This window comes from Pleurodeles waltl, chromosome 7 (genome assembly GCF_031143425.1).
Source record: "Pleurodeles waltl isolate 20211129_DDA chromosome 7, aPleWal1.hap1.20221129, whole genome shotgun sequence".
Lineage (NCBI taxonomy): Eukaryota > Metazoa > Chordata > Amphibia > Caudata > Salamandridae > Pleurodeles > Pleurodeles waltl.
In genome coordinates, this window is record NC_090446.1 from 1390314516 (window position 1) to 1390331585 (window position 17070).

Here is a 17070-nt window from a genome sequence, read left to right on the forward strand (position 1 = left end):
GGTGCTGTCGGGGAGGGGTGAGAGAGCAGTGCGGCTGCAAACCAAGGTGGAGGGCTGTACGTGGGAGGAAGGGTAGTCGTGGAAGCAGAGAAGGGAGCGGTGCAGTGGTTCTGAACATGTTATTTGTTTAGTTGCGTGATTTGTGAAGCGCTGCGCATCATGCAAGTCCTTCCAAGACAAGGGTTAAAGCTGGTCGGACTCACTCTCACTAAAAATATTAGTCAACTTCAACCTATGTTCTTGGTGATGTTTTGTAGAAGCTTTGCAAGGTACACGTCCTATCCTTTCACAACAAACGGGTAAAATAATGTTCTACAGGACGAACGAGAGTAACTCGAGACCTATCGAGTAGGTGGGGTTTTGGGGGTAGTTAGTAAGTATGTGGGGCGGCCACGCAGAGGGACGTGTGAAAGAGCCCTACCCCACCTGGAGGGACCTGTAGAATGAGACGCCGTGAGTGCCCTGGGTGGGCACTTAAGGTCTTAGATCCCCTGTGGTGGCAGGAAGGATTCAGAAGGGGTGACATGGGGTCAGACCACGCTGTGCGCGCCGGCTGTAGAGTCTTCCATTTGAACCCAACAGATGCTGTGGCTGGCGCTAGGACCCCGGGCCGCCCACCGGGCCTCGCACAGACTCATCCTCAGCTCACCAAATAGGGAAGTGCAGGCCTCTGAGTCAGAGCCAGTCACTGGCTCATGAATATCCAGCAGCGGATTAGCATGGATTAGCATAGGCAGGGAGCAGCCCGGGCAGGCGGAGCAGCCATATTGGGAAGCGGGCACTACGGAGAGAAGTTTTGGTCTCAGTTGTGCACTTTCTGTGGAGGCTCCTGTGAGTCGGATCGGTGACCGAGGATGAGCGGAAAGGAGCCCCCCGGCCCTCCTATGGAGAAATACAAGCTCGTGGTGGTGGGAGGAGGAGGGGTGGGCAAGAGCGCCCTCACCATTCAGTTCATCCAGGTGAGGAGAGGGTGGGGCTCAGGGTCTGGTATGTGCACGGGTAAGATCCAGTGCATGCTGATGCTTGCTGTATTTTTGAGATAGGCGAGCGCTGCGCATATTGGGGTCTTTATGAAAAGCTGCCTCTTGATCGCTCCCTGCCTCTTAACTGCCTGGAGTGTGCCTCCCTGCTGGGTCCAACTGCAAACAATGTGCCTGCTGGGTTGTCTCACTATCCGCGCTTGTCAATGAAATAAGCCCGCTAGAGTCCTCCCCGGAATGTAGGTGGAAGGGCTCTCCATGGAATGTGTCTGCTGAGACCCTCCCTGGAATGTGGTCGCACGGTCCTCCCTTCAGTGTGCTGCATCTGAATGTGCCTGCAGGCCCTCCCTGGGATATGCTTGCTAGCTAGGGTTCCCCTGCAGTGGCCTCCCCAGTGTGCCTGCGGGGCCCTCCGTGGAATGTGGATGCTAGGGCCCACCCTGGAATGTGTTTGGTGGGGCCTGGGGGGCTGTGCCTGCTGGGAACCCCCTTAGGATGTATTTGAGGAGGCTCTGCTTGAAATGCGTCTTCTGATGCAAGCTGCCCTATTCCACCCGTGCGTCTTTTCCTACTAGAGACTTTTGGTGATGTGCGGTTGTTGGACTCCACTTATCTGTACCCTCCTGGTAGGCCCCACTGGCTGTGCCTGGGAATACACCCTCGCCCCCTCTGCGCTCGCACTGTGCCTGGGGCTTTCCTGCTGCTCTGATTAAACTTTCTGTAAGCCTGCGGTGCTCTTCTAGCTGTGCCTGTAGTGGTTGCCCCTCTCTGCGGGGTCAGGGGTGTAGGGGGCACGTCCATCTGCTGCTACTTTCTATACCCCAGGGGGCCTACGCCGGCTGCCCTATTACTGTGCCTGCTGGGCCTCTAGAGCTGGAGGCTCCATGCGGCCTTCTTTCTCTGCTTTCTGTATCTGCCGTTTTTGTTCTGTGCCTGCTACTTTCTTCCCGCCTGCTTCTCTTCTCATGCGTATGCCATGGAGTCTCTGCTGCTTGCTGACTCCTTTCTCTTCCTGCTGGGTTCCTGCCAGCTGTGGTGGAGCTGTACCCGAGTCATCATTCCATGCCTGCGGGGCTGCCTCTGCCGCCGCCTTTCCTTGCCCAGCAGCTACAGATTCAGACGTGCTCTCTGGGCGTCGCGGAACCGGCTCCTCGGCTTCTGTTCAGACTCCGAGGCGGGAGTGAGCCGGGATTGTGCCTACTCCGCGGAGTGCGGACCGTGTCACACACCGAGGGGGTCCTTGGTGATAAAGAGGCAGGCAGGTCCGGGGAACCCCTTGTAGAGGAGCGCCGTGTGAGGAAGGGCTCACGGCAGGATGTTTACACAGGATGAGGGGCACAGGCCAGGGTGCACACATGCTGGGGAGGGGCTCGGGGTAGGATGTTTACACAGAGCGAGGAGGAGTCGGGTATGTGCATACATGGTGCGGATACTCAAGACCAGGATGTTACGGGGGCAGATGATTAGTCATATCCCACAGGCCACCACGCCACCCTGTATCTTCACTTCTCCCCAGACTGACATCTGCTGCAGTATTACTTAAAATACAGTCTCTTTCACCTCTAAATTTGGAAAATATCTAGGAAGAAGATATGCATGTCTACGTGAAATAGACCATCGGGTGCTGTTCTGACAAGGGGCGCCCCAACACGAAGTGACCCTGTGTGTGTTGTGAACGTTTTTGGCATTTTTCAGAGAGTGAGGGGTGCAGTTCTCAGGCTACACAAACGAGCTGGCAGTTGTCACATTCTGTGATGTTTCAACACTGGTTAGGAGTCAATCCTTGTGTGGCATTGTATTAAGTTTTTTATGTCGCGAAACTGGCCCAAGGGCCTTTTATAACAGACTTAGACTAAACTAAACATCTGCCCGCTTTTCGGCGCAGGGGGGGTTAAGTGGGCTATTATTTGGTTTTGAATAAGACTTTCCGCACACCTTGCGAGATGTAAAGAGATTTAATCACCTCAGCCTACCCAACCAAATTACTGCCATTTATCAATAATTTATTTTGATTTCTAGAGCACACTAACAGCTGAAGGCCTCTTGGCGCTAAAATGCAGACCGATGAGAAAGACACAAAGGAAAATATGTGAGCAGCTAGGTCTTAAGTGCTTTAATTAAAGCAAGAAGGTCTGACATTAGTTGTAGATGTTAGGGTAGGCCATTCCCAATGCGAGGGGCTTGAGCTGAAAAGGCTCGGCCCCAAGGTCTCTTGTGTGAAACCGAGGGATGTTGACCGGAGCCTTGTGCTACGATGTATCACCATAACCTTAAAATAGTGGAGACTTGCCCTAGATATAGTGGTGCACAATATGAGACGCCTTAAAAATAATCCATGGCAAACAGGGAACCAGTAGAGGCAGTTCAGGCTGGTCTTGGCATGGCTAAAACAAGGAGCATTAGTTACCATTTGTGCCACATGATTTTGGGTGGAACGGAGGCACTGTAGCAGGGTCTCAGGGACAAGTCAGATCAGTAAGAAACTCCATGGTGGAAGGTGGTGAGGGGAAGGCAAACGTCAGTCTCAAAAGCTGGGTTCTCCTACTTAAAAACCAGATGAACCTGTTTAGGGCTTTGTCCTTGATACCCACCCTTCACATCTGATTTGTTTGTACTAAATGACGCAGCGAGAGCTAGTAACATCAGGGCACTTAATCGGCAGTGATCCTCCAGTGGCCTGAAATTGAACGGCATTGTTAATTCGGTGCTGCACTGTGGGCGGAACACTGTTTGAGCATTCGGAAGTATCTGATTTTTTTTTTTTTAAGGTTGACCAAAGCTGTTTTGCTACAAATGCTCCCATACTCTTTGCTGCACTGGGTGGCAATTGGCTGTCTGTCAGGGTCAATTTCATGCTTCTTCAGGAGTGGGGAAAGTTTAACTGTTTTTAAAGTATTGGGAATAAGACCTGAAGAGAGAGATGTGTTGAAGATTTTCAATAGTGCAGGGCCAAGGCCCTGATGCAAGGGGAGGAACTTAACCAGGGTGGGTCTAACAGCGAGCTGGATCTATAATGTTCAATTAAAGATACAATAAATGTTAGGGTTATACGTACAAAAGATGACCAAGAAGCTCCACCAGTTTGAGACCCATTGCTCACAGGGGGCATATGCTCTCTAGAAATATTCATTCAGACGTTGTTAATTTTTTGCAAAAGAACACAGAGACAGTTCATCACACTAAGATTGGAAGTAATTAAGCCTGTTATTAATAGGACCAATGGTGGACAGCCCATTTACCACCTTGATTATCTCCTTTCAATTTGTTCCTGGCCGTTAAGATTTTCTCCTAGTAGTAGCTGCTGTTAGTTTCTTTAATAGTCATGTTATACTTAAGAAGAATTTTTTTTTTAATTCATTTTTGGTTGGCATTTTAAGATTATTTCCAGAACTGTTCTGCTCGCTTGCATGCTTTCTTCATAGAGAACAGTTCTTTGTTTAACCAAAGTGCGAGTTTGGGATTATTTTTATAATCCTTAAACTTCCCTGGAGCCAGGAGTTTAACAGCATCTGTTAAAGTATTGAATAAAGACTCATATTTTATAGAAAAATGATAAGTACTGGTTGTAGGAAGCTGGCCTAGTGTGTGGTGAGCACCGATGGTGTTATCACCTCATACCAGGTCCAGGTATCCCCTATTAGTAAAGTGTAGGCAGTGTCTAGGAAGTCAGGGCTCTGGAGGTAGCTGTGGATGAGCAGCCAAGACTTATCTAGGAGGCATGCAAAGCTTATGCAATACCACTATAGTCACAAAGCACTTATACACATGAAAGAACCACATGCTGTTACAAAAATAAGGTACTTTATAATGGTAACATAAATACTGTATAGGCAATACCCCAAATGGAGGTAAGTAAACACACTATTATATACACATTAGAAGTCAGTGATTAGCATAGAACGCAATAGCAAATAGTAACAACAACAGCAAATAGTGAGGGACCCAGGGGGAGATCAAACCATATACTAAGTGGAATGTCAAAGACAGTCCCCCACCCAAGCAAGTGGAATCAATAGATGGGAGCTGGAGGAACTAGGAACCCCAAAAGGTAACTACCAGGGTGCCCCCAGCGACCATGAGTGAAAAGGTAAGTACCTGTTTCTTCCTCAAGCCCACAGGAGAACTTTGGAAAAGGACTGTGCAAGACCAGACAAGACTGGAAGAAACCAAAGGTGGATCCTGACAGAAGAGGACCTGCAAACGAAAGGGACCAAGGCAAGGGCTAGATGTATCAAGCAGTTTTGCCCATTTTGTGCCTATGGGAAAATTTGTTCGTACATATGGCCCCAAGTCCAGTTCGAGTTGGAGTGTCCAACTGTGGCAGGAGCCACTACCCACCCTTCTGTGGATGCAGGACCAGGTCGACAGTGGATGAAGAAAGTCAGCAGTGCAGCACAGGAGCAGAAGAGGAGTTCCAGGAGGCAAGTGATGTCCCACGTCGACAGTCGTGATGCAGTCGGTCAGTGATGCTGGAAAACCACCAATAAGCCTTGGCAAATGCAAGAGTTGGAGAAGAAAGCTTGCAAGGCTAAAGAGGCCCAGAAGGGTCCAGGGGACTCGACCCAAGGAGGGGAGTCCGAGGTGACCCTCAGCAGTTGGGAGAGTCACAAGAAGAGGAGGCAGCCCCCACAGATGACCCACAGGCAGCAGGCACAGGAGTCTCGGTGAGGCCCACTCAGCACACCTAAAGAGGAGTCCCACATCACTAGAGCAGCAGGCAGGAGACTCTGCTTTTCAGGAAGTAGTGCTGGGGGCCGGGGCTACACAAAGCCTGATGATCCCTTGGAGGAGGAACAAACAAGCCTTGGTAGCTGCAAGAGTTGCAGTGCACAGGGCTACTGTCCTGCAAGGAGAGGCAAGGGCTTACCGTCTCCCAAGTTGGACAGCTGGTAGAGAGGACCAAGGGGACCACTTTAGACCACCACCTGTGATACAGGATCCCCGTAGCTCCGGAGGAGCGAAGATCTACGCAGCCGGTCGTCGTTACAGTTGGTGCCTGCCCATGCAGGGGAGTGACTCCTTCACTTCAAAGGAGATTCCTTCTTGCTTCTTCTGCAGGCTGAAGACTCGTCATCCTCCGAGGATGCACAGCCAGGGAATTGTTGCAATTGCTGGAAGGAGTTGGAGAAACAATGTTGCAGAGCGGAGTCGTTGCTGGAGTTGGAGATTGACGGTTGCTGAAGGGTCCAGTTGCAGACCCAGTGGCCAGAAGATGAAGTTACCGATGTAGAGGAGCCCTGCTGGAATCTTGCACGTCAAATCTGAGGACCCACCCAAGAGGGAGACCCTAAATAGCCCAGGAAAAGGGATTAGTCACCTAGTAGGGTGATCACCTATTAGGAGGGGGCTGATACGTCACCTGCCTGACCTGGCCACTAAGATGCTCCCAGGGGCCTCTGCCCACCTTGGATTGAAGATGGCAGAATCAAGTGGCCATCTGGAGGAGCTCTGGGCACGACTCCTAGGGTGGTAATGGGCAGGGGAGTCATCACTCCCCTTTCCATTGTCCAGTTTTGTGCTAAGCAGGAACCGGGGTCCCTGGACTGGTGCAAACCGGTTTATACAAGGAAGGCACCAAATGTGCCCTTCAAAGCATACCAGTGGCTTGCGGAGGCTACCACTCCCAAGCCATGTAACACCTATTTCCAAGGAAATCCTTTGTTCTGCCTTTCTCTGCCTGAGCTGGGCAAGCAGCAGGAGGGCAGAAACCTGTCTAAGGGATGGCAGCAGCGGGGGCTGCCTGGAAAACCCCAGAATACTAGTAGGAGCAATGCACAGGGTCCTCTAAGGAGCCCCCAGAGTGCATGGAATCATACAACCAAAACTGGCAACGGTATTGGGGTATGATTCTGACATGTTTGATACCAGACATGCCAGGTTCAGAGTTACCATTATGTTTGTGGACACAGGGCATCCCCGCACTTACAACGTCCAGTGTAATGGAGCTGTGTTCCTAGGGGCACCTCTGCCCATGCAGGGGTGCCATCACACACAGGTACCTGCACCCTGCCCTCTAGGCTAGGAGGGCCTACCATAAGGGTGACTTACAGTGACCTATGGTGAAAGGGTGCATGCACTTTTTCATGCAGGCTGAAATGGCACGCCTGCAGACACATTTTGCATGGGCTCCCATGGGTGACACAATACATGCTGCAGCCCATGGGGAACCCCTGGTGCCCCAATGCCCTGGGTACCTAAGTACAATATACTAGGGACTTATATGGGGACACCAGTATGCCAATTGTGAGGTGTGCTAAGCCCTAAGCAACCACATTTAGAGAGAGAGAGGCACACTCACTGAGGTCATGGTTAGCAGGAGCCCAGTGAACACAGTCAAAACACACTAAAAGCAGGCAAAATGTGGGGGTCACCATGACAAAAAGAGGGTATTTTCCTACACTGAGCTTTCCCTGAGAGACAAAGTGCAAGAGTAGACTTGGAGAACCTGGATCTGGAGTGATCTTTTTTCCTCCATCTATCACCTTTTTAGGGTTGAGCGTGCAAGCGCTCTAGCATGCTGTAATATCTCTGTGGGCTTTTAACCACGCCCATCAGTTTTGTTGGTTGTGGGCTTGCCTTTTAAAAATCACTTGATTTTATTTCTGAAAGGCAAGCATACATCATGCCTTTTCCGGTGTTTAGCCTTCCTCAAGCGCACCAGACAACTACTAAACACATACGAGGCTCCATGTTTTCAGCATGGTTTCTAGACTACCTTTTCTTTTTATTTCCTACGCAAGGCAATCTCGCTGCACATTTGCAGATACGTTTGACTGCGAGCAAACTTCTGTTTAATTTTGTGTGCTCCTTCACGCTCATGGCGTGGTCACTTATGTAAAACTGCATTACTTTTCACTTTCATTTTATGTGGCAATAAAAGTCCGATTAGGACTTTACAACGGTAATAGCTCTAAATCGAGCAATTGCGAGACCCACTGCTTTGCAAATGCTTGTTTATATAGCTATTTGTTCTGACTGGAATTGATGGGGGCTTTGAAGCTAATAGTGGTTAGACCATCCTTTGTGTGTGATCGAAAATGATGTTGGAGTTACTACTAGTTTAGAATGTGTTGGCTTCGTGGGTGATCTGTTCAACTGAAACCATCCTCAATCTGGAGGGGCTACGGGAATAAGACTGGACAGGAATTTGGTAATCCACAGAAGATGCAAATACTAAAGCCCTGAACCCAGGGACACACATGAGGAATTCAGATAGAAAGGGCGAGTTCTGGGTGATTCGGTTCTAGTACTACAGCACATATGGTCTGATCTTCTCTAGGCGCTACTCCTACTTCTTTCTGTATGTCAAGATGAGCAAGGCCCAGAACTATTTGAACAGATGATGTTTTACTGCCTTCCCAGAAGAGCAAACATTTGCACTTCTGCACATTATCTCTGGCAAAACATGTTTCACATTGTCGGTCTTGAAGTAAGAACCTTCTTCACTGGGTGGCAAGTGCTTACTTTGTAAGTGCACCCTTTAATGTTATTAAACATATAGGAAAATACTGCTGTATGGAGACTCTAATATGTTACTTTAAAAAAGATTCTGCTACTGATCAATAGCCAGTCTGTGACCTCTTTTGCTTTGGAGACACAGTTCCTCTTTTAGAGCATCCTTAATTTAATTTAAGAGATTTGTGGGCAAATGTACGTATACAGCTTTGCGAGGTCCAGTGTGGGTTTAGCATTTGCTCCTAATAACATGTCTGTCTTCTTTTGGAATTAAGTTAATATTTTTGGCTTAGATACTTTTTTCATATCTTTTTATGTGAAATTTCAAAATGAAACCAACATCAGCAACGAACTGCACTGTTGTACGCGCCATATTATATCCAGGAATAGCCTGTGCCCCCCACACCCATCCCGCACCTTTTAGCTTAACTACTTTACTGAACACAGTTTTGATTGTTGCGGAAGTTTGATGTTTTGGGTCCTTTATCCCACCATACATGCAAGCTATTTGTATTATCTCAGGGAATTAACATGTGTCTTAGTAAAAGAGGAATACAAGAAACATGTAGTATTACGACTCTCGCTAATCTGATCACAATAGCTTTGTTGAATTGGCTGCAGGCCTTTGAGTTGATACATGTATTGCGTATCCCAAACATCAATGGCGTCTTAAAAGAAGGTGTTGTGTGTACGATTTTAAATTAAGCCTAGGAGGGGAAATCAGTTCCATGAGTAGGACCTGATAAACATTAAAGACAACGGGGTAAGGGTGCGTGTGACTCTTATGGCACCCCACTTGTCAGTGTTGTACATGCCGGTAGTAAGTTGAAGCCTCAGATACTCTTCCAATCCCGTAGAAAGGAGCATGTCCGCCGGAGTAAGGAGACGCAGCTGCAGTGCTTAATTTGTGCTTGTTGTTTCCGGTGCTGAGCACTGGCACTTATTGGGGGCCGGCGCTTATTATTCTTCCCTAAGCATTTGCTGAGAGCAAAATATATATATGGGAAAGATGGAGGAAAAGAAAAACGGAAAAGCGTCACAATGGAAGAAAGCAGAAAGTGAGCTGAAAGGGCAGGGAGTGGCTCTAAACGGATTCAAGAGGCCCAAAATGGCTTCAGGATTACACTGCATCAGAATTCCTTGTTCGCACATTTAATTGCAGGAGCCGCGTGTTTAAGAGGAAGGCTTTGAGCACTGGCACGTTTTTATTTACAAATTAAGCACTGGACAGCTGAAACCAGTTCAAGCTGTTTTAGGTGATTCTGTTTAAGCAAGGTCAGTAATAAACCAGCACAGACCACTGCTGTCTTTGTCACTAGCAGCCGCAAATAGTGTGGTGACTGGATTTCCCTTGACCACACAGGAACCTACTCATAATAGAGCCACCCACCAAGTTGAAGAGGTTTCAGGAAAGGGGCCCTGAAGGAGTTCATGCTGGGTGGTATGTCGAACCAGACAAAGCCGGCCTCCTGGGGCCAGGGATCCAAATGGATTATGCCATTTACTGCACAATGATGAACCACACCACATGTACTCACAGCCTCGCCCCACACATCTCACAGATGATTAAGGTTCCAGACGCGTAGTAGGGGTGATCTAGTAGACAGACATTTTACCCACAAAGGGTAATGGTGCACTGCCAGGGAAAACTGATAAGGCAGGATTATACCTTATTTCAAGCCATGCAACAGACCTTCGTACCAAGATGGCTGTCTCACACCATGAAAGCTCATGGCCTAGGAAGGAGACCATGGGTAAACCTCAGCCAGTAGTAGGCCACTTACATCTCAAGCCAGAAGTATACAGCTGTATAGTAATTCGTTTATTATAGGCTAATATGCCTGAATACATTAACATATATTTTTGCCAGAACGAACAGACTAGTCCATGTTGGGCCTACTCGTAACTACTTGCTTCTGTAAATCATCACAGAAGTGTGCAAATTGTGGGACAGACGATGCCATACCAGCAGCCAGGATTTTGAGATTGCCTTTGAAGGAGTTGATGCATCCTTGAAAGGCAAGGTGGAGGCCAGCCAAGGAATGGCAAGAGCTGGTGGCTAAGGTGTTAAAGTGTGAATAAGCTTATGCTTGCTGGAAACCATCTGTCTTCATCATGGTTCTTTTCACACAGGCAATGGCCATTGCCAATGTACACACAGAAGATTTAAAGCATCATCACCACTGACATCAAAAGGGTGATAGCCCTTATGCAATTAAGAAAGAAATTGAAGACTCTTGCCTTCAAAGAGAACTACCACTCAACACAATAGGACCCTACTTGAAACAATCCTTTGAATGTCTTCCTCATTAAATACAGAGAGGATGAATGTATGAATTATGTCCACTAAGGGCCTGATTAAGAGTGCTAGAGGGATACGTATTTAACACACTTGAAAAGATTCAACACCCTGGGTTCAATATTTATCAAGTGCTATAAATTGAACCAATTCTGAACAATTTCCCTCTAGTGAGGAATAACCTGAGGGGTTTGTGGCTTACCATGCCAAAATGTGCAAGTCTCCATAAATATTGGTGAATTTTACACCGGTTAAATTCCAGCAGGTTTTATTTGCTGAAATTTAACAGAAGGTGCATACTTAATTGAACCCAAACATTAGAGGTGTGATAAACATTGTACCTACTATTATTAAGGGTCCCTGTTTTCTGTTTTTACTGATTTGTACAGATAAATACAGTCACAAAACCATTTATTTTCCTGTCTGTATTTTTAAATGTGGATAAAAGCGGAAATTGGGATCTTTTTTGAGCAATTCTAAATACTGTCATTCATGACTGTCAGGCCAATAGCTGTGCAGATTGACAGGTATGCAGGTTAAAAAAATGTTTTAATAATGATGCTTAAAGAGCAGCGTGTGTATGTGTGTGTGTGTGTGTGTGTGTGTATATATATATATATATATATATATATATATATATATATATATATAATGATTCTTAAAGTTACATATTTTCTTAAGTATATTAATTTATCATTTACTGATCTTCAAACCATTCAAATATGAATGTACATTTTCAGTTGAATAAATATAAAAATATACTAGTTTCTGCTTCATTTTTTCACAAAACCTAAAATAAAGTTGGATAAATACAGACGAAAATATTTTTAAAAAACGGCAGCCCTAATTATAACCGAGTATTTCAGAGATCACAATTTACGAGGGCAGTTGTTGCAAGTCCCTTACATTTGAATAAATACTAGCAGGTGCTGATAAAGGGGAAATTGAGGTCAGAATACCCCACAGGTTTGATACTCTGAGTCCCTTCTTTAAGTCGGATAGGGGATCTCCCCATGGTACAAAGAGGGGACAGAGGGGAGTAGGGTGCAAAGAAGAGGGGGACAGAGGTGGTGCTCTGAGAATTACCCCATATCGGTTTAGACAGCGCCTTCTATTTGTGATAACATAAAATGTGCCCTCCACGCCGAGCAGTACAGAATGTATTCCCTCAATGCTGCCAATGTTATACTGTGCCCCATCGGTTCCTGCTGTTACTCCTGACCGTGCCGCCGCCCCTGCCAGTTGTGTACAATCCACCCCCCTACACTCTTGTCCTTGCAGAAGAGCAGGGTGGGCTCCAGTGTGCGCCGAAACCAGATTCCGCACAGTAACCCCTGCACAGGACCCCCTGATCTTTCTCGGGTGTTAGGTAGCGCCCCTCTCAGGTGACACTTGGACTGTCTCTTTCTTGTAATATAACCTTTCTCTCACCTTTGCGGAAAGCTTTGACCCACCCCAGAATAGCGCCTTCCAAGGCAGTGTGTCATGTGGTCAGAATACCTCGTTGTTAGGTGGAACACGTTTTACTATGGTGCCCTGTGCACTGACACACGGGAAAAGCCTGAATATGCCCATCACTGCAGCTTCTCTCTGGATGAGAGATCCACTTACTGTTAGGGTGACCAGAAGTTTGAAGCCAAAAACCAGGACATTTCCCAAAAATTGTAGGACAGCAATTATAATTCGCAAAGAGTGACATCGATCATCCGCACAGAATTACAGAACAGGCACTAAGACCATAAATACAGTTAAATATATAAAGGCAGTACAATGCCTGTTAATGAAATCGCTTTCTGGTAACACCTGCTAACTATCTCTGCTTTGGAGAACAAAAAAATCACACCCGACAGTTTTAAAGAGACATTCTCTAAAAACCGGAACATTAACTAAATATCCCGAAATCTGCCGGGACAGCTGGTAGAAAACCGGGACTGTCCCGGCAATTCTGGGACGCCTGGTCACAGGTCACTGTGTGCTGTACACACATGAAAGCACAGTACATAAGTACACCCTTAGGAGGCTGCCTGTGCGAGGCGTAGAGCTAAGAGTTAAAACATCCCATTACAAGGCCGCAACCTTCTGCGGTACAATTAATTCGGAGTTTAGCAGCAATGCACTGTGGGCAGAATTAGAAACCAAGAATATTCGAAGTGTATGCATGATTTCATGCTAAGTTTTGTTTTTTTCAGCAAAGAAGCTTATTGCAGCCACCATCATACATTTGAATAAGTCACCAGTTTAATACTGGAAATAAAAAATGTACACGTATCAGTAAAACCTTTATACATATCACAAAACGGGCACACTCCTGGGTATTTTGCTCCATTCTGCTTCCCTAAAATTTGAGAAACGGAGCTCACAGACCAACATGCTCTCACCCCGCCAATCTCACCCTCTGCCCCTTCCCCCAGATGACGGCACAAGCTCTACGCCCCGGTTACAGCTCCTACCCACGCCTCGGCCCCTGCACGCCCTGCCCTGGGATCCACTTTCTAACGCCCTTGACTCCTCCCTCGGATCTTGGCCGCCCCCATCCTCAGGCTGACGAACCTCCATTTCCGCACTCCAGACCCCCTTCCCCACCCCGTGCTTTGGGTCCCCCTCATCCTCCGGCAGTCACCCTCACTCCTAACCTTCATCCCATCCAAGGGCGTAGGAGACACAAAATTTCTGGGGGGGACAGGGACAACCTTGAGGTGGGCCCCCTGCACAAAGTTTGCACCCAGAAGGGTTGCCGTGGGGGGGGGGGGGGCGTTGGGTGGAGGCGGTCGCCTCCAGTCGAGACCTTTGCGGCCATCAATTCCCTGTCTGCTGGGCCCTTGGCTGCCTATTAGACAGCAACAAGCTCTGTGCTGCTGTTTGCCTGTGTGAAGTCCTAAGAGGCATGTACTGCCTGCTGGGCGCAGTGCTTCCTGTCGATTCCTGTGCTGCCTGCAATGCACTGTGCTGCCTGTTAGGAGCTTTCTTTCTAGTCAGGCTGTGTCAGTCTCTGGCCCCCCGCCTGCCTGTGAAGGTCAGTAAGGCCTATGATTGCTGCTAGGTCCTTGTCTGATTGTCAAGTGGCAGTCTCTGTGCTGCCGCCTTCCTGTGAACTGCTGTCCTGTCTGACAGGGCCAGCCTTAGTACTGGTGGCGCCCTGTGCGACATTGTTTGATGGTGCCCCCCAGTGACCACCTCCGCCACGGATTCCCTCACTACAATCCATCACAACTCTCTCTCAGATGCATTTCATTCGTTTTATAGCACCACTCATACCGGGAAATATCCCTTACAAGGCAATCAATGCAATGCAGTGCATTGACCACGCTGCCATTACCACAGATATGGGGCTAGCATGGTGGGGTAGGTTTTAGGGAACAGGGTGGGGGTCATGTAGTATTTAGGACAGAGCGGAGTAGGTTTTAGGGTTCAGGGGGGCAGAGGCGTCAAGGTCGTTTTTAGGGCAGTTCAGGGTAGGTTTTAGGGTTCAGACTGGGGCTGGGTAGTTTTAAGGACAGGGCAGGGTTACTTTTAGGGCTCAGGGCGGAAGGTTTAGGGTTTAGGGCAGGGGCAGTTATAAGTGATTGGGCAGGGTGGAGTATGGTATCAGATGTAAGGGGGCAGGGCGGGGAGAATTTACCACGCATGTTCCTTTACCAAACATTCTTTTACAGCAATTTGTTGTAAGGGCATGAGTAGTAAAGACGCGGTCGTTGTTGAGACCGCAATGTTAAGGCATGCATGATATACGTATGTGTTGTTCCATCATTCAGCCCTCATACCAGTCTAGGGTGTCAAAGCACTTTATATCACACAGACATTACGCAGAGACAATCATCATATATGTGTAAATCAGTGTATATGAAATGTTACATAGGACAGAGGACTACAAGGTGTTGGTGTCATAGGTCATCCATACTGGTAGCAGGTATAGTTTGAGTGCTTTATCTAGAGAAGCGCAAACTCTGAATTAAAAACATAACACCATGGTTGGGGACTCTCTTTAATATTAAGAATTGATTTACGCTCAAATTAACTTGTTTTGCAACATTAAGTTAATTAAAAAGTGGGGGGAAATCATAGCGCTCTAATCTATACCTTGATGTTTGCATGCAGCTCTTTGATGAGTTCATTGCTCACTGTTCTATATTCAGTTTTAATTTATAAATTGCAGGTGACAAAAAAGGAGCGGGCTCTCTGATGTAGGAAGCTGGCCTGGTGTGTGGTGAGTACCTATGGTATTATCACCTTATACCAGGTCCAGGTATCCCCTTATTAGTGAAGTGTAGACAGTGTCTGTAGCTGTGGATGAGCAGCCAAGACTTATTTACGACACATGCAAAGATCATGCAATACCACTGTAGTCACACAGCACTTACACACATGAAAGAAACGTGTGTTACGAAATTAAAGGTTCCTTATTACAGTACCACAAACACTAAAAAACTAGATAGGCAATACTCCAATAGGATGTAAGTAGCACACTGTTATATGTACAGTAGCAATCAGAAATTGGCATAAAAAGCAATAGAAAACAGTGAAAAGCAATAGGCAACACTGAAGGCCTAGAGGGGACCAGACCATATACTTAAAAAGTGGAATGCGAAAGCCGGGTCCCCATGCAAGGAAGTGTAATCAGTAGAGGAGAGCTGCGGGAACTGGGAAACCCCAAATGTAAGTACCAGAATGCCCCCCAGCGACCATGAGAAAAGAGGTAAGTTACTGGTTTTTCCCCAACCCACCAAAAGGACTTCAGAGAAGGATATTGCAAAACGCAGGCAAGACTGCAAAAAACTAGAGGTGGATCCTGGAAGAGGAAGACCTGGGAAATAAGGGGACCAAATCCAGTTTACGTAGGAGTGTCAGGTTGTGACAGGAGCCACTACCCGCCCATCTGTGGATGCAGGAGTTGGTGGATGGGGAGACGAAGACGGTCAGCAATGCAGCACTGGAGCAGATGAAGAGTTCCTAGGTGATGCAGTCAATGTCCCACGCCGAATGAAGAATTGCAGTGTCTGTGGTGTGGAAAACCCACCAGCAAGCCTTGGCAAAGACAAATGCCGCAGTAGGCAAAAAGTGGAGCTGCCGGGGACCAGCAAGGTCCAGGGGGACTCAACCCATGGAGGGGAGTCCCAGGTGACCCTCAGCAAGGCAGAGAGTCTGGAGAAGGAGAGGCAGCCCCCACAAAAGACCTACAGGCAAGGAGCCCAGGAGCTGCAGAGAGGCCCACGCAGCACACCTGGAGAGAGGTCCTACGTCGCAGGCGAAGCACGTTGAGGGCTGTGCTTCACAGAGAAGAGTGCTGGGGGCTGGGGCCACATGGAGCCTGAAGATCCCTTTGAGAAGATAACAACAGTCCTTGGTAACTGCAAGAGACGCGGTGCATGGGGGTACTGTCCTGCATGGTAAGGCAAGGACCTACCAACTCCAAAGTTGGACAGCTGGTAGAGATGACCAAGGAGACCACTCCAGACTACCACCCCTGATTCAGGATCCACGCAGCTCAAGAGGAGAGGAGATCCACGCAGCCTGTCGTTGTTGCAGTTGGTGCCTGCGGATGCAGCTAAGTGACTCCTTCACTCCAAGGAATTTTCGTTCTTTCTTCTCATGCAGAATGAAGACTTGCTGCCATCAGAGGAAGCACAGCCGGGCAAATGTTGCAGTTGCTGGAAGGAGCCAGAGAAACAATGTTGCAGGGCGAAGTCGTTGCTGGAGCTGCAGATTGTAGGTTCCTGTGAAGTCCAGTTGCGGTTCCAGTGGCCAGAAGTCAAACTAAACATTGCAGAGGAGTCCTGCTGGAATCTTGCACATTGAATCTGAGGACCCACCGAAGAGGGAAATCATAAATAGCCCAGAAAGGGGGATTGGTCACCTAGCAGGGTGACCACCTAGGAGGGGGCTGTGACGTCACCTGCCTGACCTGGCCACTCAGATGCTCACAGAGGCCTCCTACACCTTGGGTTCTAGATGGCAGAATCAAGTGGCCACCTGGAGGAGCTCCAGGCACCACCCCTGGGGTGGTGATGGACAGGGGAGTGGTTATGCCCATTTCCATTGTCCAGTTTGGCACCAGAGTAGGGGCTGAGGTCCCTGAACTGGTACAGACTGGTTTATGCAAGGAGGGCACCAAATATGCAATCCAGAGCATACCGGTAGCTTGGCGAGGCTACCCCTCCCAAGCCTTGTAACACCTATTTCCAAAGGGAGAGGGTGTTGCCTCCCTCTTCCAAAGGAAATCCTTTGTTCTGCCTTCCTGGGCATGAGCTGCTCAAGCAGCAGAAGGAGGGCAGAAATCTGTCTGAGGGGTGGCAGCAGCATGGGCTGCCCGGAAAATCCTAGAAAGCTGATAGGAGCAAT

General features: G+C 48.0%; 1 protein-coding gene across 1 annotated transcript in view; it reads left to right on the forward strand.

Moving 5' to 3' along the window:
- Nucleotides 1-725: 725 nt before the first annotated feature.
- The window catches only part of RRAS (RAS related), a 117934-nt gene continuing 101589 nt past the window's right edge, over nucleotides 726-17070 (forward strand). The window contains exon 1 of the mRNA XM_069200972.1: nucleotides 726-959. Within this exon, the coding sequence (XP_069057073.1) occupies nucleotides 855-959 (105 nt within the window). The 5' untranslated portion in view covers nucleotides 726-854. The remainder of the gene's footprint in view (nucleotides 960-17070) is intronic.